Genomic DNA, 22,015 nt, shown 5'->3' on the forward strand with positions numbered 1-22,015 from the left:
CCACGCTAGCCCCGGGATGGTGTATTGGCTACAGCGTCTAAAGAAGTAATGCGGAGGCTGGGAACAGTCTCCCGACTAGGAGGGTGTGTTGAATATAGCTCCTGGTGATAGTGAAATTTCTCCAGCTGAAAAGGAGATACATTGGAACCAGGAAATTCTGCCGGATACAGCATTTGGCAGTGGTACAAGTACCCCCCTGTGAAGGGGAATCCGTATGTACCTAGGACACCACATAGGTGTGCTGGCGTGCTAAACACGGTGCCGGGTAAAGCACCACCTACTGGAGAGGCGGAAAGCTGACTTACTTGGGTGGATAATACCTGTGCAGCCAGGGGAGTGCCATCTGAAAATCCACGAAGGGGATACCAAAACTGGAAAGGAGAGGTTCCTCAGTGGACATTTTGTCTTTTGACCACCCAGAGAGATTCTGTATGGTGGAAGACCGCCTGATGCTCTGTTCCGAGTGAGAATCGGTGCAGAGGTGTCCGCCGAGGCGGCAGAAGGTGCGGCAGGGGAGGATTCGTCACCAGCCTCAGACCTGTCCTGGCGGTGACCCGAGGTTGCCGAGGAGGAGCGGGACATAGTTGTGACAACCTGAGGTCGTTTGCGGGACCTGGTGTCTGAACGTGAGCGTGTACTATACGTGGAGGAGTCCCTGAGAGGGCAGCGGCGGCCGCAATTTGGGCAGGCAAGCGGTCCAGCGACTCCACCATGGATTGGGAGAGTCGGGCAAGATTCCCTATGGCTTGGGACAGGGAAGCGGCCCATTCAGGAGGGACCTACACAGAAGGGGTGGACAGGGCCTTAGAGCAAGGTACTGCGCACAAACAGGGTCAGGCTGACCACTTATGGCAACTTGTTTATCGCAACGGGCGCACATAAAATACGTTGCGACCCCGAGGGGGGGTGGGAATGGGAGTCCTCTCTGGAAAAGAACATGAGGGCTGGGATGGAGCCTGAAAAAAATAAAAGCAGCCAGCCAGAGGCTGACCTACCGGACTCGAGGTGCCGTGTCGCTGAAGAGGTGCTGCAGGAGCTGTGGAAGTGTGCAAGGAGGTTGCAGAAGAGATGCTGGCAAGATGGAGGCTGTTTCTTCTTGAAACAGAAGTTAAATGAAAACCTCCACCCCTAGGGTTAAAGTCCGCACTTGGCTGGGATAGGAGAGGAAGAGAGCCCCTCCCAGAAGGCGAGAGGAGCAGGGAAGGGGGGCCAGGAAAAAGCCCGGGAAGCGAGGGGGTGAGCTGACGAAGCTGGGGCCTTGATTAATGAGGTGACCAGAGGGCCCTCTGGAACAAAAAAAATAGGTGTGGGGGGCTCCCGAGGAGGAGCGACTCTCGGGGAGGGAAAAAACAGAGCAAAAGGAGGACCTGGGGCCCGAGGACAGGCCGGAGAAGATGCGGCCTAGTCCCGGCAGAATCCGGGGACTAAAGTAGAGGGAAAGGCCGGGAGAGGTATGGGTGGCTTGGGAGAAGGATACCCAAGGGAGGGAAGAGAAAGGGGGGCCCCCCTACAAGTGTGGAGAATGGAACCTACCCAGGTCGCCCTAATAAAATGAATCCCATCCCTTGGCCAGAAAAGGGGGGCTAACCTGGGGGACCCCATGGGGCAGGGACGCAGGGGAGAAAACTTACCGTCCGGCGTCTTCAGGCGCGGCAGGGTTACCTCTTTGGCAAACTCGCACTTACAAGGGATTACCGGCATGCCACTGCGGATGCAGTAATGGGGGACTGGGTGACCGTCGAGGTACTCTGAGTACGCGCCCGCAGGGGGTGCAACTAAAGTGGATATCCGCAATGGAACCCCATCCTGCAGCAGGCTGAGACCTGCAGAAGAAAGGAAAAAAAATAAAAAATAAAAAGCAGCAAGACCTGCAAAAAAAAAAAAAAAAACAGAACAGGTCATGTCTGCCTCCTACGGACGCTAGACTAAAACTGATTATCCTAGTGTCTGTGGAGAGGGTATAGCCCACCTGGGCAGAGCCAACCTTTTTAATATCTAGTGTCTCCTCCTAGTGGTAGCTGGGCATATACCCATGGTGCTGTGTCCCCCAGTGACATTAACGAGAAATGTGCCTTACCAATAACTACTACTTCATTGATCACCGGGCTTGGGGAAATAATTGACAAAGGTTATCCTATAAATGCTTGATGGGAAATAGATTGTAAGAGAAAAATAAAGTATTTAAAAAAAAAAAAAGGCACAAAACGCATATTTTTAAGTGAAAACTTTTTTATATAAAAGAAACCACATAAAATAACTCCTGCATACTTCATATCAGCTTGTACTTTAAATATGAATACTTTTTTTTAGGTCAGGAACATAAATTGTCCCTTTAAGACAATTTATCGACAATATGTCTGATTGGCGAGCGTTCAACCTCTGGGGCTCCTGACGATTGCAAGAATAGGGGACCTAGCTGCTCAGTACAAGCGATGAGCTGTTTCCAGCAGCCCCATGCTGTGCATAGGGGATAAGTTGTCCTAGACCTCTTTCACACGTCAGATGTCCCTCACACACATTATATTCTGACACCACACGGATACCATGCCTGTTTGGTCCGTTGTTTTCACGGACCATTGATAGCAGATGCTCTGGAAATAAATGTTTATTCTAGCGGTATCTGTTGAATACAGTTAACACATGGACAGAAAAAAATGGACTCATGGACCAAATACGTTTTCTTCACGGACATCTTCATAGATGAAACACTGCCCAACTTGTCATGGATGTCATGATGATCGTGTGAAAAGGCCTTACTAGGACAGCCCCCTTAATCCCAAAATTAAACCTCTGTCTGAGGGTAGCATAAACTGGTGATAGAGGCCTGATTGAAATACTTGGTCGTTATCTTGAATTGACCAATCATTTCACTGGGTTCCACTGCATCAGCTTCGGAGTCCGATATTCATGACCTTCTGGCTTATGACAGGAGTAACTGTGAATGCTTTATCTGATGATTTCCACAGGACTTTCTTACCCATGTCCTAAACTTTGTGCCTTTTACGTTTGTGTGTCTTTTTCACCAGGTTAAATTGGAGAACATTAAGACCAACAGCATTACGACAGCAAAGGAGCTTCTGCAGGATTTTGAAAGGCAAAAACAATCCAAAATGGTGAGTGATGGACGTGTTGAGCTCTGTAATGATTGCCTCTGATACTGTGGTTGTATACTGTATGGACTGGAGCACGGAGTGGTTATAGTCTGAAATTGTGTGGCAAAGGACCCTTGCGCCACAATCTGTGCCAGAAATACACCTAATATAGGCATATTTCTGCTTCATAAATGACCCCCTTAAAGTGTACCTGAGTTTTCAAAAAAAGTTTGCATAATGTCTTTGAACAATCCTAACTCTGAAGGAGTAGGTCTGTTTTGAGCTTTCCTAATGCTTTTTTCAGCCGTATTATTCCCTGTTTCAGCTGCATAAGCTAGGTGCATTTCACTCAGAAGCAGAGGGCGTCTCCCTTATGTGGAATCTGCCAGCACTGTACTGCTGTGACATCCTTTCCCTTACTTCCTGCTATGTTTTCAACTCTGGAGCTCACAGAACGGATAAGGAGGGGAAGTCACACTGATAGAAAAGCAGGAGGCTCCTGTGATGTTGAGAAGCAGTGTAGAAGCAGTTGTTTTACTAGGCTCGCAATCTCCGATAGCTCTGACACCTCCACTTCCTCTCAGCTGTCTGAGTGTCTATTACCAGGGACAGATCCTGCCTGACAACAGGCAGTGGACTGCATCTAAGGTGGTAGCGAGACCCCTAGTGGCCATGACTTTGCAGCTTTTTTTTTTCAGGTGGAAGCAGGCAGATTCTTTTTTTTTTAAATAAAGTGATTTAGAAATTTGCTAGTTACACTATTCTCTATTAAATGAAAGGAAATTGTGTAAAAGTACAGTGACTCTTTAGGCCATTTGGTGGCCCGCTTTCTGCGGGCAGAGTTGTATTTTGTTTTGATGCTACCAATTCAGGGTTCATATAATGGGGCAGATTTACTAATCCTGTAGACGACGTAGACAGGCTTTCTAGGACCTGCACCAGAGTTATCACAGTAGATAAATGTAGTGCAGGGCTAGAACGCTTTTCTGTGCCTTTACACCAACTATTTGTTGTTGTTTTTTGTGATTAATTTTTCACCAGGATTGTGACATAATTATGGCAAACAATGGAGAATCTTAGGCTATGTCCCTTTTTCTGCTAAGCCACATGAGCTAGGTCCAGTGGATTTCTCGAAGACCAGATGTGCCAAGTAGTGCCAATTTATCAGGCCCTGCAAACCAAACTTCTGGGTATAGTCACAAAATTGTTTGCAAAAATGATGCAGCTCTTTGCATCATTTTTGCGTGGTTTGCCAAATAAATAAAAATTAACACTCCGATATGTAGACTTTATTATCTAAAAATAGAAACAGACCCTCATGTTTGGTCAATAATGACCTATATTATAACAGTTTAGGGGGAAATTTATTGTGCAACAATTTAAAGGCAACATACAGTGCCTTGCAAAAGTAATCCACCCCCCTTGACTACTTTTTGTATTTTGATGCCTCACAACCGGGAATTACATGGATTGTTTGAGGATTTGCATCATTGAACGTACAGAACATGCCCACATCTTTGAAGATGTTTTTTTTTTTTTTTTTTTTTATTGTGAAGCAAGCAACAAATAGGACAAAATTGCAGAAAAGGTCAATGTGCATAACTATTCACCCCCTAAAGTCAATACTTTGTAGAGCCACCTTTTGCGGCAATCACAGCTCCAAGTCGCTTTGGATAAGTCTCTATGAGCTCGTCACATCTTACCACTGGGATTTTTGCCCATTTGCTCCAGCTCCTTCAAGTTGGATGGTTTGCTCTTGTGAACAGCAATCTTTAAGTCTGACCACAGATTTTCTATTGGATTGAGATCTGCGCTGTGACTCGGCCATTCCAACACGTTTACATGTTTCTCCTTTAACCACCCAAGTGTTGCTTTAGCCGTGTGTTTGGGGTCATTGTCCTGCTGGAAGGTGAACCTCCGTCTTAGCCTCAAATCACGCACAGAGTGGTACAGGTTTTGCTCAAGGATATCCCAGTATTTAGCACCATCCATCTCTCCCTCCACTCTGACCAGTTTCCCAGTCCCATCCCCACAGCATGATGCTGCCACCACCATGTTTCACTGTGGGGATGGTGTTCTTTGGGTGATGTGTTGGGTTTGCACCAGACATAGCGTTTTCTTTGATGGCCGAAAATTTCAATTTTAGTCTCATCAGACCAGAGCACCTTTCTCCATACATTTTGGGAGTCTCCCACATGCCTTTTTGCAAACTCACAACGTGCCTTTTTGTTTTTAGCTGAAAGTAATGGCTTTCTTCTGGCCACTCTGCCATAAAGCCCAACTCTATGGAGCGTACGGCTTATTGTCGTCCTATGTACAGATACTCCAGTCTCTGCTGTGGAACTCTGCAGCTCCTCCAGGGTTACCTTAGCTCTCTGTGCTGCCTCTCGGATTAGAGCCCTCCTTGCCCGGTCCGTGAGTTTTGGTGGGCGGCCATCTCTTGGCAGGTTTGCTGTTGTGCCATGTTCTTTCCATTTGGTTATGATAGATTTGATGGTGCTCCTGGGGATCATTTAAGATTTGGATATATTTTTGTAACCTAAACCTGACTTGTACTTCTCAACAACATTGTCCCTTACTTGTTTGGAGAGTTCCTTGGTCTTCATGGCAGTGTTTGGTTAGTGATGCCTCTTGCTTAGGTGTTGCAGCCTCTGGGGCCTTTCCAAAAAGGTGTGTATATGTAATGACAGATCATGTGACACTTAGATTGCACACAGGTGACATCATTTCACTAATTATGTGACTTCTGAAGGTAATTGGTTACACCAGAGCTTTTTATGGGCTTCCTAACAAAGGGGGTGAATACCTACGCACATGCCAATTTTTCAGTTCTAAACAATAGTTTTATTTACTGTATATATTTTTCTCATTTCACTTCACCAACTTAGACTATTGTGTTCTGATCCATCACATAAAATTCAGATTAACAAAACATTGAACGAAAGGCTGTAATGTAACAAAACACGAAAAAAGTCAAGGGGGGTGAACACTTTTGCAAGGCACTGTACATCTCTTACTAGCTAATGGTATCATGGTGAGGAGAGGCGTTAAAAGAAATAAACTTTATTAGGTTCAGAAATAAAATTAAAATAAGGGGGATTGTCTAATAAAAGCCCACCAACAAGGTACAGTGTAAAAACATGTAATGGCTAAATGGCACAAAATAAAAGACAGAGGACTATAACCAAATAAGTTGTGTCTTAATGAATGACCCGATAGTGTGATACCAAACATGAGGGTCTGTTTTTATTTTTAGATAATAAATCCGTTTTATTTCTTCAGTCTACATATCGGAGTGTAAACTTTTTTTATTTTTATTTTAATCCTTTGGTGACAGAATACATTGCAGCTCTTCTGTATTGCAGTGTATTATGCCGTCAGTGTAATGCTGACAGGCGTTCTGTCCCACACAAGCCCCACACACCGTCCCATATTTGTCGATGGCTAGCATCAGGACATCATGTGTGGCCATCATCAGGCCGCATCCTGATATCCTAGGCACTGCTGTCCAGTTCACCCTGATTAGACCTGATAATCCCAGTGCATCGATTAGCAGTGAAGGGGGCAAAGAGCAGGAGGAGGGTCGCCTAACCGTGGCTGCATTGTGTTTAGGGAGAGTATTGGTCGTATTGCATAAGGAAGAGTTTGTCTCTGTATAATATCCAAATTATGCCAGTGCTGTATACCGGTAATTGTTATGATATCACATATACCGTATTTTTTGCTTTATAAGACGCATCTGATAAGGCGCACCCTGGTTTAGAGGAGAAAATAAAATTATTTTTTCCTCAGAACAGACCCCCAATATTCATCAGACCTCAGATCAGACCCCTATACCAGATCAGACCCCCATGTTGGACCTCAGATCAGAGCTCACATCAGACCTCAGATCAGATTCCCATCAGAGATAAAATAAACTTAAATCATCTGCTCCACAACTACTCTCCAGGTCCGGCAGTCTCTGCTACAGTCGCACTCCCTGAGGTTTTCTGGGCCCGCGCTGCACTGTCACCTGACTGCGCGCACCGTCAGGTCATAGTGTGTGCACTACATCCTGGTGATGTATGCAGTCAGGACAGTGGAACATATAATAAAATATTGAGGCACTCAGTTAGGAAGTTTTGCAATTCAAGTATAGTTTTATTTCATTTCTCTGCATCATCCATTTGCCCGTGGTATATATAGAAATGACAGACTATTTCTGACCGGATGTTTCGGTTACGGTGGACCTTCATCAGCGGTCATATTATCTGTTAAATGGGTGGAGGTATTCCTGGGCAAACATCTCCCCCAAAACGTTTAATATATGCAAATGAGCCTCTAGGAACGATGGAGTCTCCGTTCTCCCTGCTGCTGTCGCGCCCCCTGTATTTTGATTGACAGGGACAGCCTGGCCCTGAGTCCTTCTTGTCTTGCGCCATTGCTCGGCGCTTCAGTACCAGGCGCAGTGCAGGAGAGAGGCTCACTGGTAGTTCTGCTCTGTACTGCGCCTGCACAGCAAATCTATGGCAGCTCATAGTTAGCTTACATTTGATTTATTTATTTTTTATTTATTTTTTGTCACATGGACAGGCAGAGATGCCACAAATGTATTAAGAGGACTGTTAATCCAGTGCACTTTGGACTACTACTGGCAAATTTACAGGGCATATTTGAAAAAAAAAAATATGTATATTTAGGCAAACTTTGGCCCATTCCCAGTAAACCATGCCTAGAAAAAATTGTTCACATGTTGGTAACTATGTAGGGGTACAAAGATGGCCGCCATTGAAACACGTCACTCCGCATTAATGAGGTGACATAAAGCTCCTTCCCCCTAGCTAATCAGATGCCATGGTCGCTATCAGCTTAAATGGGTGGGATCAGAGTTCTAGTTCCACAAAGTAAAGTATTATACATCACAGGATGGGCCAACTAGGATCTCTGATTTAGGGCTCATGCGCACAACTGCGGTCCACAAAAAATATGGATGACGACTGTGTGCATTCCGTATTTTACGGAATAGAACAGTACTATCCTTGTCAGTAATGCGGACAATAATAGGACACGGAAAAACGGAATGCACATGGAGTAACTTGCTTGGAACTGACATGGAAAGAAAATATGTTCGTGTGCATGAGCCCTTAGAGACAGGCTAGGTCCTACTGAGTAAGACTGTCTCCCCGCTCTAAGAGGGGGGAATAAACCCTACATAAACCAATTATAAGGATATTCTATACCGTATACATCAGAATTTATAGGCCAAAATAAATCTGGTGCCTGTGGCTATAAACATAACCTACAAAAAAAACACCAGTCTGCACATAAAATAAAAAAAGTACATAATCTTTATTATATCACATGACTTAAAACAGTTAAAGGGGCTATCCATTACTATAAACTGCCCCTCACAGGGAATATACTTACCCGGCTCCCTGCGCCGCTCCTGGTCTCCGCACCGCCACTGCTGCTGCTTCTCTCCATGCGCCGATGAAAACATCCGCTGTCGGGGTGGGGGAGCAGCCAATGGCAGGCGGGGACGAGCCTCCCTAGCATCACGGGTGACACTAGGGAGGCTTGTCCCCGTCTGCCATTGGCTCCCCTGAAACTGGATGTTTTCATCAGGGCACAGGGAGAAGCAGCAGCAGCGATTTATTCCCTGTTAGGGGCCCTGCATATGGGGGCAGTTTATAGTATTGGATAAGCTCTTAAAGAGATTACAGGAAGATGCACATAATTGGACAGGGGGACACATCCATAGTGATGGCAGTGACAAATATTTACTGTAGCTATATAATTGGCAAAAAAAACTTTGGGGCTAGATCATTGTTGTTTATACACTTAGCACTTAGAGTGACCTTTTTGTTGTTGTATTGGAACGTTTACATATATAGCTAAATACTTGTCACTGCCATCCCTATGGAGGTGTCCCCCTTTACAAGGATGTTGCATCTAACTGTTTTTTAATCATATGACATAATAAAGATTACTTGCTTTTTTTTCATTTTGAGTGGGGACTGGCTTTTTTTTTTTTTTTTTTTTTTTTTGGAGGTTATCACTCAGACGATTGTCCCTCCCGGCAATGGCCTGCTCGCTTGCTTGCTGGGGTTTCCTCCCGCAGCATGGGGAGCAGCGATCACTATGCCATCACTCGTCACCATGCTCTACAGTGGTTTTCCTATAGTGTGCAAGCACGACCACCAATGGTGGATTACAGGGTGGTCGTAACCATGGAAACTAGCAGTACATAATATGATGGAAAAATGAATCCAGCCAGCAAAGGAAGCAATATGGAGAATCACAATACATTAGTAAGTGCCTTGTATTAACTTTCTCTACATAATAAATGCCATTTGCTGAAATGATACAACCTTTAAGAGGAAGGGGGCAGATTGGGTGGATCCACAGACCAATTACCTCCATATCCCCCAATAGCTAGCTCCAGGTTTCAACGAGTAGCAATGTCATAGCTGGAAACCTACCTTACTTGTGTTTGTCTTCCTAGGGACCGCATTCCTCTAAGGACAGAGCGCCCTCTTCAGCACAGGTAAGCCGTGCACATGAAGTCCTAGTCCCTGAGGAAGGGGATGAGGTCATTGGTCAAGAGCTTCCTGTTAACGATAATGAAGGTCCTGCTGTTTTTTTGGGGTTTTTTTTGGGGGGGGGGGGGGGGGGGGGAACCTTTATTTCTCGCCCAGTTTCCTTGGGGGACACAGAAGATCTTGGGTATAGCTCATCTCCATAGGAGGCGTGACACTAAGTGAAAGCTGTTAAGCCCCTCCTCCACAGCTATACCCTCAGCCTGGAGAGAGAGACTGCCAGTTTTTGCTTAGTGTCCAAGGAGGCAAGACACTCCCTGCTCTGCAGGGCTGGTTTCTCCTTGTTTCAATTTTAGATTTTTACTTTTTTCTTTTCTTTTTGTTCCAGATCATCAGGGATAACAGAGTCGCACTAGACCTCTCTGTTCTCCCGGGGTTGAGCTGCGCCAGTGCCGGTCACCCGCACTGCTGCCTCCCCCACAGAAGGCAAGGTGGATCAGGGCAGCCCAGCTCCCCTACATCCCGCCAGCGCAAGGGTCGCCCGCACGCCAAGTCCCTCTTCCAGCGTCCTGCCACTACGGTGCCAGTAGCTGAAGGGGCGACCCTGCTGGAATGGACCGAGGGTGAAGACGGCTGTGGTAAGAAAGAGGCTTCTCCAGCCCTACGTCCCCCACCCCGGTCTCCTGCGTGCCTGACCCCCATACTGGGCCTCTAGTCCCCTGCTGGATCTATGCTGGCCCCTGGGGTGCCGCAGAGCGGCAATTTCCTTCTGCCTCCCCCTGCCTGGCTCCCATAGACATGCAGCCAGTGGCTGTCTCCACAGCCAGCTACAGAAGCGGCAACTAACATGGGTGAAAATCAGCACAGGCATCTCCTACCGGAGTGTTGCTCAAGGCCTGAGGCTCCTGACGGCTGTGGAGTAAGGCCTCGCCTCCGGCCGACATTGGTAGTCCGGTGCGGCCGGGCGCCGCAAAATCTTAGCCCAGGCTCCGCGGCCTGCTAGGCCGCCATTCCGGGTCCCTGACTCTTCCGACCGGCGGGGTGGGCTCCCGCGGCCGGCAAGCCGCCATTCCGAGCCCCTGACTCTTCCGGCCGGCGGGGTGGGCTCCCGCGGCCGGCAAGCCGCCATTCCGAGCCCCTGACTCTTCCGGCCGGCGGGGTGGGCTCCCGCGGCCGGCAAGCCGCCATTCCGAGCCCCTGACACTCCGGCCGGCGGGGTGGGCTCCCGCGGCCGGCTTTGGGCTTGACGTCTATGCCCAGCAGGCCCCGGCTGACCGTTGGTGCCGGTCGGTGGGGCTCCGCTAATTTTAGCCCAGGTTTCGCGGCCTGCTGGGCCGCAATTCCGACCGGCCCGCGGGGTGGGCACCCGCGGCCGGTTTTGATGCGCCACTCCGCCTCAGGTCCCGGCGGTACATACCGGGCGCCGCAAATTTAGACCCCGGCTTCACGGCCTACTAGGCCGCAAAATTCCGGCCTCTGGTGGAGGGGGCGGGAACTTCTCCAGGCGCGAATTCTTCCCGCCGGGAGGTTCCTCCGCCCCCAGGGGATCGCAGCGCCGCCCTCCAGGCCGGATCCATGTTAACCCTTTGGGTACAGGCCGGCTCCCAATGGGCCTGTATGGCTGGCCCCCCTTTTCCTGACTATCTGTGCCCCTATAGGTGGCCCCCCTTTAGCCTCAGAGAAGCTGTGTTTTTAATTAAAAAAAAAAAAAAAATGAAAATAAAAAATAATAATAATAATAATAACAGATTTCTATTGGACTGCGCAGGACGCTGCAGCCTCATCAGTAGTGCTGCATGTCTGCATGCCCTCTTTCCACAGGTGGCATAGTGTTGCGCTCCCAACCTGCGTAGGTGCTAGGGCATTTCCCTTTTTAGGTGGTTTTCCTGCCCTCTTCCAGGATACGGCGCTGGCCAAGTGCATGCGGCCCTTCCGTAGGCAGCATTCATCATCTCTCCAGTTATGGTGCCTGCCATGTGCATCCCCCCCCTCCTAGGCGGGATACTGCACTCTCCCTGGCTGCCGGCTGGCCAGGTGCATGACCCCCTTTTAGGCGGAATACTGCACCTTCACCGGATACGGTGCTGGCCATGTGCATGACCCCCTTCCATAGGCGGAATGCTGCACTCTCTATGGATTTGCTGCCGGCCATGTGCGTGACCCCCTTCCATGGGCGGAACGCAGCGTTCTCACTGGATTCGCTGTCGGCCATGTACGTGACCTCCTTCTCTAGGCGGAACGCTGCACTCTCACTGGTTTCACTGCCGGCCATGTGCGTGACCCCCTTCCATGGGCGGAACGCAGCGCTCTCACTGGATTCGCTGTCGGCCATGTGCGTGACCCCCTTCTTAGGCGGAACGCTACACTCTCACTGGATCTGTTGCCGATCATGTGCATGACCCCCCTTTTTAGGCGGAATACTGCACTCTCACCGGATGCGGTACTGGCTATGTGCACGACCCCCTTCCATAGGCGGAACGCTGCACTCTCTCTCATGTGCTATGATGTACTTATGTACTATGTTGCTATGCTGCACTCTCACTGGTTTCGCTGCCGGCCATAGGCATGACTCAGGCAGCATACATACATCCCTCCGTCTGTGGTTGTTTTCTCGCAGGTACGTTGCTGGCCATGTGCATGTACCCCATACATGGCGGGGTGCTTGCACTCTCGCTGGATCCGCTGTCGGCCATATGCATGACCCCTCTTCCGTGGGCGGTGTACGCACTCTCGCTGGATTCGCTGCCTGCCATGGGCATGCCTTCCTTCCTCAGGTGACATACACACATTCTCACTGACTATGTTTGTCTCTCACCAGTACGTTGCTGGCCATGTGTATGACTTCCATATATGGCGGGTGCACGCACTCTCCCTGGATGAGATGCTGGCCATGTGCATTACCCCCCCCTTTTTTTCTGGGCGGCATGCTACACTCTCACCGGATACCTTGCTGGCCATGAGCATTGCCCTCTAACATGGGTGGAACGCTTGCACTCCCATTGGATACGGTGCTGGCCTTGTGCGTGGCCACCCCTCATTCCATGGGCAGAATTTGGCACGCTCATGAGATTCACGGCTGTCCTTGTATGACTGTGCTGGACTTGTACATGTCCCCCTTCATTGGCAGAGTAGTTGCACTCTCGCTAAATCAGTGTTGGGTGTATTATTGCACACTCACTTAATGCTAGGATAACCCTGTGCATGTTCCCCTTTCACTAGGTGGACCTCCTGCGTTCATGCTGGATTATAGGGTATGTCCTGCTTCTCTGAAGTAGGTACGGCCTTAGGCATCACTCCCTTTTGGGACCTGCCTTTGCACTCTTGCCGACTGCAGTTTGCCAGATACAATTTCCCCCCTTTTCGGGGCGGACTGCTTGCGTTCCATCGCATGCTATACTAGGCTTGTGCATAACTCCCTTTCAGGTTGCACTTTGCAATTCCGTACATGCTGTGGCACTCTGTGGCGAGCCCCCCTTTCTCGCTAAATTAACCTTTTGCAGTGAGCGGACGTTCTTGTGCGTTGTTTGGGCCGTGTATGCCTTCTCCTCCTGTAGGTGGGTTGGCCTTCTCACTGCTTACGGGCTGCTCGTACGTATGCCTCATCTACTTCCTGCGGCATACTTTTGTTTTCTTGGGATACGATGCCTGCCACAAACCTTGCACTCGTCTCTAAGGAGTTCATTCTGTCCACCTGACCCGGACGGGCTCTACTTGCTCTCTGCTGCACGGAGCTGGGTGGTACTCATTCATTTAGTTGGCCCTTCATCCCAGGGAATGTTCGTGGTTCCTAGATGCGTGCCCATTCGTCCTTCCGCGGTATTGCTTCCCTGCGCTAGTGGTCACATGGTCGAGAGTGCGGTTGTCTGGAGCGCCCCTCGAATTCTTCGTTGGCTCTGGCAGGACTGCGGTTCCCTTGCCTGCTGCAATTTCCTCCTCTTCGGATGTAGTGTGGTATGAGTCCTTCCTCTTGGCGCCTCTACGCTACAGTCTGATCTGCTACCAGGTGCGGGCCGCTTTTCTCGGGAAGGTCACCCAAATTCTCTTGGGTGCTCGATTACCCAGGTCCGGAGGACCTCCGCCTTGGGTTCTTCAGGGTATTCTCCTTCTGCGAGGCGGTGAACCGGGCATCTCACAGTGTAGCAGGGTTCTGCTTTTGAGCTGTCCTATGGCTTCCCTGTTGCCCACTCCTCCGTTTGGTTGGAGGGTGTTATGCCGGCCTCTGTCTCGACTACCTTATCTCGCCGGCTCTGTTTGGCCCCCGCTCGGTACAGATCACTCTGATGTGGCTTCTGTCCCGCCAGACTTCAGAGGTTGTTCCTTCACTGTCCTCCCCTCTGGGGAGAGCATGGTTGTCATGTGGATGGTTCCGGTGTTCCTTTTGGCCTCGTACTGTCTCCCTTGTTCACACTGGCTGTATTAGCTGTGCCGATTTATCGAGTCTACCGCGTTCTGTCCTCCCGCTGAGTGCAGATTGTGTGGTCCATTCTAAGACAATGGTCCTGCTGTAGACTTACCTTCTCGGTAACTTGGGACTACCTTTCGGTCCAGATTGTCCTTTGATCTCCTACACCGGGACTGTAGAACATGGCTACATCAGCATGGACTATAGCCTGTCTTGTCCTGGCATCTGGCGGATGCTGGGCGGACCCTTTTGGTTCCTTTCCGTCTGTCTTACTGCTCCCCCACTCGGGTGGATACGGGACAACGTTGCTCGGGGGCCGACGGGACCAGTTTGTCAACTTCTGCCCGTGTTACTGGTCTGCGCCTGATCACATTTGGTTTTTCGCCCGCTTGCCAGGCGACTCCAGCGGGTTCGCTACTGCCCGCTCCTGGCTGTATTTCGTCCAGGATCTGTCGTAAGACTTATGTTTTTTTTATCTGGGGTTCTGTGGGAAGCTGTGCATTCCCCACTCTGACTTTTCTCTCCCCATGGTTCTGTCTTTTTTCCAGTCCGGCCTGGACCTGGGACTGGGATTCCTTTACTTGAGGTATCAGTGTCAGCGCTGTTCTTCCTCTTCCAGCGTTCCCCAGCCCTCTGGGCCTGTCAAGACCTTCTTACTTGAAATGGCTCTTCGGTTCCTCTGTACTGTCCTTCGGTACCGCCCTGGGAACTACATACTGAGTTCTCGGCGCTCCAATCTTGTCCTTGGAGCCGTTACAGAAGTTCTCTCTACCCCTCCTGTCCTGTACGGTTGTGTTTCCGTATCAGTCGTGTCTCTGACGGGTGCCTGAATGGCCCCCTTTTTGTTCTGAGCCTTCTGTCTTTTCCCAGGACAGGGCTGTTCTACATCCCGTTCCTTCCTTCTGAAGGTGGTGTTTGCCTTTCGCTTCAACACTTCACCGATTTGGACGTTGTTTGGGCCTTGCAGTTTTTACTTGGAGATCTCCGACTCTTGTCGACGTTCGGTCTCTTGGGTTTCCTGGAGGTCCACGCTTAGAGTTGACGGACTCCAGGGTGGTTTTCCTCCGCTTTATCAGATTGGCTATTGCTGAGGTTACCACACCGAGGGCAGGATTCTGCCTTTACTGTCACCGTTCATTTCACCAGAGCGGTCGGTGCCTCCTGGGCCGGAGGCTTTGGGCTTCGGCCATGCATTTGAGCAAGGCGGCCACAGGTCTTCCTTGCACGCTTTACAGAGTTCTACAGGGTGCATACTCTGGCTTCGGCGTATGCTGCCTTGGTCCGCCTGGGTCTGCAGGCGGAGGTTCCTTGATGCCTTCGGGTGCTTCGCCTTGGAGCTGTGGTCCCTCCCCTTTTGGACTGCTTTTGAACGTCCCAAGGTCTTCTGTGTCCCCCAAGGAAACTGGGCGAGAAAACGAGATTTTTGTATAACTTACCAGTAAAATCTCTTTCTCGCTCTTTCCTTGGGGGACACAGCACCCACCCATTCGTTGTTTTTCTCTACACGGTTTCCGAGTTTGTGTTACCCGTTGGGTAGTTGGCTTGTTGGTTCCTTGTTGGACTTTGCCTTTTCTCACTGCTTGGACACGCAACTGGCAGTCTCTCTCTCCAGGCTGAGGGTATAGCTGTGGAGGAGGGGCTTAACAGTCTTCACTTAGTGTCACGCCTCCTATGGAGATGAGCTATACCCAAGGTCTTCTGTGTCCCCCAAGGAAAGAGCGAGAAAGAGATTTTACTGGTAAGTTATACAAAAATCTCGTTTTTGTTTTAAGGATGATTAACAACTTCTCTCGATTTTATGCATTTCTTTTTTTCTGGTGAGATAGATAGATATATATATACAGTCATGTGAAAAAATTAGGACACCCTTTGAAAGCATGTGGTTTTTTGTAACATTTTTAATAAATGGTTATTTCATCTCCGTTTCAACAATACAGAGAGATTAAAGTAATCCGACTAAACAAAGAAAACTGAAGAAAAGTCTTTTCAAGATCTTCTGTAAATGTCATTCTACAAAAATGCCTATTCTAACTGAGGAAAAAGATAGGACACCCTTGCCCCTAATAGCGAGTGTTACCTCCTTTGGCTGAAATAACTGCAGTGAGACGGTTCTTGTAGCCATCTACCAGTCTTCGACATCGGTCTGAGGAAATTTTACCCCACTCCTCAATGCAGAACTTTTTCAGCTGTGAGATGTTTGAGGGGTTTCTTGCACGTACAGCCCTTTTCAAGTCACCCCACAGCATCTCAATGGGATTCAAATCTGGACTTTGACTTGGCCATTCCAGGACTCTCCATTTCTTCTTTTTCAGCCAATCTTTGGTTGATTTACTAGTATGTTTTGGGTCATTGTCATGTTGCATGGTCCAGTTCCGCTTCAGCTTTAATTTTCTAACTGATGGTCTCACATGTTCTTCAAGCACCTTCTGATGCACAGTAGAATTCATCGTGGATTCTATGATGGTGAGCTGACCAGGTCCTGCTGCAGCAAAGCAACCCCAAACCATGACACTTCCACCTCCATGCTTCACAGTTGGTATGAGGTTCTTTTCTTGGAATGCTGTGTTTGGTTTACGCCAAACATGTCCTCTGCTGTTGTGTCCAAATAATTCAATTTTGGACTCATCTGTCCAAAGAACATTATTCCAGAAGTCCTGGTCTTTGTCAACTTTATCGCTGGCAAATGTCAGTCTGGCCTCGATGTTTCTCTTGGAAAGCAAAGGTTTCCTCCTTGCACACCTCCCATGCAAGTTAAACTTGTACAGTCTCTTTCTGATTGTAGAAGCATGTACTTCTACATCAACAGTAGCCAGAGCCTGCTGTAGTTCTCGAGATGACACTTTAGGGTTTTTGGATACCTCTTTTAGCATCTTGCGGTCTGCTCTTGGGGTGAACTTGCTGGGGCGACCAGTCCTGGGCATGTTGGCAGTTGTTTTGAAAGCCCTCCACTTGTAGACTATCTTCCGGACAGTGGAATGGCTGATTTCAAAATCTTTTGAGATCTTTTTAAATCCCTTCCCAGACTCATAGGCTGCTACAATCTTTTTTCTGAAGTCCTCTGACAGCTCTTTTGCTCTCACCATGGTGCTCACTCTCACTTCAACAGTCAGGAGCACACCAAACTAAATGTCTGAGGTTTAAATAGGGCAAGCCTCATTCAACATGCAGAGTAACGATCTACTAATTATGTGCACCTGGTGTGATATACCTGTGTGAGATCTGAGCCAATTTAAGAGGGAATACATGTGAGGGTGTCCTATCTTTTTCCTCAGTTAGAATAGGCATTTTTGTAGAATGACATTTACAGAAGATCTTGAAAAGACTTTTCTTCAGTTTTCTTTGTTTAGTTGGATTACTTTAATCTCTCTGTATTGTTGAAACGGAGATGAAATAACCATTTATTAAAAATGTTACAAAAAACCACATGCTTTCAAAGGGTGTCCTAATTTTTTCACATGACTGTATATATATATATATATATATATATATATATATATATATATATATATATATATATATATATATATATATATATATATATATATATATATACTCCCTCCCACTAGGGAAAATGGCTTTTATAATGCAGTGGTTTGTAACTTTTTAAACGCCATTGCATCTAAATCTAAACACAAGTGGAGTTGCTATGCCGTCCTCACCACTTTTCTGAAAAGGGGGCATAGCATGGTGTGGACAGGGGCCATCATTCTTTACATCAGTTTTCTGGTGTAAATGATGACTGATATATCTAAGCCCGATGCGAGATGGCCTAGATTTCCATTTAGCCACACGAACTGCAGGAGGATGCGCATTCTATATGACAAAGCATGTGCCTCATCATAAATGAAGCGCGTCTTCCGCCATCACAGGGGATATCAAGAGCAGCATGGCACATATATCTCTCCCATTGTGCCCAGAAAAAAAATGTTCAAATGTTGGTACCAAAATGTTGTTCAACAGAATGAAGCATTAAAGCATCAATAGTGACACTAAACCAGTTGCAGGTTTCAACCAGTAGCAATGTCATAGCTGGAAACTTACCTCTGTGTTGTCTTCCTAGGGACACTATTCCTCTAAGTACAGAGCGGGCTCTTCATCACAGGTAAGCCGTGCACATGAAGTCCTACATCCTGAGGAAGGGGGTGATGTGATTGCTGATGCCAATGGTCAAGATCTCCCTGTTAACCATAATATTGATTCTGCTCATGGGAAGAAAGTAGGGCTGGTCTGTTTTAAATTTTTTTATTTTTTTTGTATTATTTTTGTTTTAAGGACGCTTGTAGATTTTTCACTTAAATTTTATTTTCTCATTTTATTCATTTTTTTTTCTTGCAAAAGTTTAATTGAAGCTTTTAGTGGCCCCATATTGGAGTACATATGACTTATTAATCAACTGATGTAACGCAGAAAGAAAAAAAAGAAAGCTATTCCACTATTGTTTTTGCAGTTTAAATGGGTTTTCCAGGCTTTTAATATTGATCAATATCAGATCGGTGGGGGTGCCAGGTGTTAGCTATATGAAGAGAAGGCACGTGCCTTGCGTGGTGTCTCCTGTCTCTCTTCCTGCTGCTTCCCTTTAAATTTGGTATGTTGCCCTGCAACATAACTAGCATGTCACTTCTATTGTTTCAGTATGATGAGGACGGTGACAAATATGCTTACTTTTATATTTTTTGTGCTCCTTTTGCACAGTATTCGCATATGCCATGCACAAACAATAGTTTTTATGTCGTCCCATTCCAAGAGCCAGAACTTATTCATTTTTCCGCTGATGTAACTTGTTTTTAGTGGGAAGAGATATTTTTCGCTTTGTAAGACGCTCTTTTTTCCCCCTCAAAAGTGGGGGGGGGGGAATGACTGTACGACTTATAAAGCGAATCCTTTTTTTTCTTACTTTCCTCCTCTAAAACCTGGGGTGCGTCTTATAAAGCACAAAATACGGTAATATATATAATATATTTTAGCTTTTTTTTTTTTTTACGTTCACTGGTCTGTTTAAAGAATATGTTATCTTTCTTATATGGGTTCTGTTGATTGAACACAGCGCGATACCACAGATGTATACGGGTGTGTGTTTTTTCATAAAAATGAAGCACATCCAGCACAAGGGATATCAAGAGCAGCGTAGCACATACAGTGGATATAAAAAGTCTACACACCCCTGTTAAAATGTCAGGTTTCTGTGATGTAAAAAAAAAAGAGACAAAGATAAATCATTTCAGAACTTTTTCCACCTTTAATGTGACCTATAAACTGTACAACTCAATTGAAAAACAAACTGAAATCTTTTAGGTAGAGGGAAGAAAAAATATAAAACTAAAATAATATGGTTGCATAAGTGTGCACACCCTTAAACGAATACTTTGTTGAAGCACCTTTTGATTTTATTACAGCACTCAGTCTTTTTGGGTATGAGTCTATCAGCATGGCACATTTTGACTTGGCAAGATTGGCCCACTCTTCTTTGCAAAAACACTCCAAATCTGTCAGATTGCGAGGGCATCTCCTGTGCACAGCCCTCTTCAGATCACCCCACAGATTTTCAATCGGATTCAGGTCTGGGCTCTGGCTGGGCCATTCCAAAACTTTCATCTTCTTCTGCTGAAGTCATTATTCCTTTGTTGATTTGGACGTATCCTTTAGGTCGTTGTCATGATGAAAGATGAAGTTCCTCTTCATGTTCAGCTTTCTAGCAGAAGCCTGAAGGTTTTGTGCCAATATTGACCGGTATTGGAACTGTTCATAATTCCCTCTAGCTTAACTAAGGCCCCAGTTCCAGCTGAAGAAAAACAGCCCCTTGGCATGATTCTGCCACCACCATGCTTCACTATGGGCACGGTGTTCTTTTGGTGATGGGCAGTGTTGTTTTTGTGCCAAACATCTTTTGGAATTATTGCCCAAAAATTTCACCCTTGGTTTCTTCAGACCAGAACACCTTTTCCCACATGCTTTTGGGAGACTTCAGATGTGTTTTTGCAAAATGTAGCCTGGCTTGGATGTTTTTCTTCGTAAGAAAAGACTTTCGTCTTGCCACTCTACCCCATAGCCCAGACATATGAAGAATACGGGAGATTGCTGTCACATGTACCACACAGCCAGTACTTGCCAGATATTCCTGCAGCTCCTTTAATGTTGCTGTAGGCCTCTTGGTCGCCTCCCAGACCAGTTTTCTTCTCGTCTTTTCATCAATTTTGGAGGGACGTCCAGTTCTTGGTAATGTCACTGTTGTGCCATATTTTCTCCACTTGATGATGACTATCTTCACTGTGTTCCATGGTATATCTAATGCCTTGTACCCTTCTCCTGACTGATACCTTCTAACAATGAGATCCCTCTGATGCTTTGGAAGCTCTCTGTGGACCGTGGCTTCTGCTGTGGGATGCGACTAAGAACATTTCAGGAAAGACTAACTAGAGCAGCTGAACTTTATTTGGGGTTAATCAGAGGCACTTTAAATGATGGGAGGTGTATGCTGACTCCTATTTAACATGATTTTGAATGTGATTGCTTAACTCTGAACACAGCTACATCCCCAGTTATAAGGTTTTTTTTTTCTTCCCTCCACCTAAAAGATTTCAGTTTGATTTTCAATTGAGTGGTACAGTTTAAAGGTCACATTAAAGGTGGAAAAAGTTCTGAAATGATTTATCTTTGTCTCATTTTTTTACATCACAGAAACCTTACATTTTTACAGGGGTGTGTAGACATTTTTCATATCCACTGTATATTTCTCCCAAGTTAAAATGTTGGTACCTATATAATAAAGAGTACAAAGGTGGCAGATCTTGGGGCCTCTGGCTGCCATTTGAAAACATCACCCTGCCGTGACGTTGACAGGGTGACATAGAGTTTCCGACTTCAATCTGATGCCGTGGTCGATATCAGAGCTTTAACCACCTCCGGACCGCCTAACGCAGGATCGCGTTCCGGAGGTGGCAGCCCTGCGCACAGTCACGCATATATGCGTCATCTCGCGATGGCCGAGATTTCCTGTGAACGCGCGCACACAGGCGCGCGCGCTCACAGGAACGGAAGGTAAGAGAGTTTATCTCCAGCCTGCCAGCGGCGATCGTTCGCTGGCAGGCTGGAGATGTGTTTTTTTTAACCCCTAACAGGTATATTAGACGCTGTTTTGATAACAGCGTCTAATATACCTGCTACCTGGTCCTCTGGTGGTCCCATTTGTTTGGATCGACCACCAGAGGACACAGGTAGCTCAGTAAAGTCCCACCAAGCACCACTACACTACACTACACCCCCCCCCCCCCCCGTCACTTATTAACCCCTTATTAGCCCCTGATCACCCCTGATCACCCCATATAGACTCCCTGATCACCCCCCTGTCATTGATCACCCCCCTGTCATTGATTACCCCCCTGTAAAGCTCCATTCAGATGTCCGCATGATTTTTACGGATCCACTGATAGATGGATCGGATCCGCAAAACGCATCCGGACGTCTGAATGAAGCCTTACAGGGGCGTGATCAATGACTGTGGTTATCACCCCATATAGACTCCCTGATCACCCCCCCTGTCATTGATTACACCCCTGTCATTGATCAACCCCCTGTAAAGCTCCATTCAGACGTCCGCATGATTTTTACGGATCCACTGATAGATAGATCGGATCCGCAAAACGCATCCGGACGTCTGAATGAAGCCTTACAGGGGCATGATCAATGACTGTGGTGATCACCCCATATAGACTCCCTGATCACCCCCCTGTAAAGCTCCATTCAGATGTCCGCATGATTTTTACGGATGCACTGATAGATGGATCCGATCCGCAAAACGCATCCGGACGTCTGAATGAAGCCTTACAGGGGCATGATCAATGACTGTGGTGATCACCCCATATAGACTCCCTGATCACCCCCCTGTCATTGATTACCCCCCTGTAAAGCTCCATTCAGATGTCCGCATGATTTTTACGGATGCACTGATAGATGGATCGGATCCGCAAAACGCATCCGGACGTCTGAATGAAGCCTTACAGGGGAGT

General features: G+C 47.3%; 1 protein-coding gene across 1 annotated transcript in view; it reads left to right on the forward strand.

The window, feature by feature from the left end:
* Positions 1-22,015, forward strand: part of LOC120986247 (A-kinase anchor protein 8-like) — a 53,062-nt gene that overhangs the window by 25,734 nt on the left and 5,313 nt on the right. Inside the window, exons 17-19 of the mRNA XM_040414724.1 lie at positions 3,027-3,113; positions 9,577-9,618; positions 18,073-18,114. Coding sequence (XP_040270658.1) covers positions 3,027-3,113; positions 9,577-9,618; positions 18,073-18,114 — 171 coding nt within the window. The remainder of the gene's footprint in view (positions 1-3,026; positions 3,114-9,576; positions 9,619-18,072; positions 18,115-22,015) is intronic.

Source organism: Bufo bufo, chromosome 1, assembly GCF_905171765.1.
Source record: "Bufo bufo chromosome 1, aBufBuf1.1, whole genome shotgun sequence".
In the NCBI taxonomy this organism is placed as follows: domain Eukaryota; kingdom Metazoa; phylum Chordata; class Amphibia; order Anura; family Bufonidae; genus Bufo; species Bufo bufo.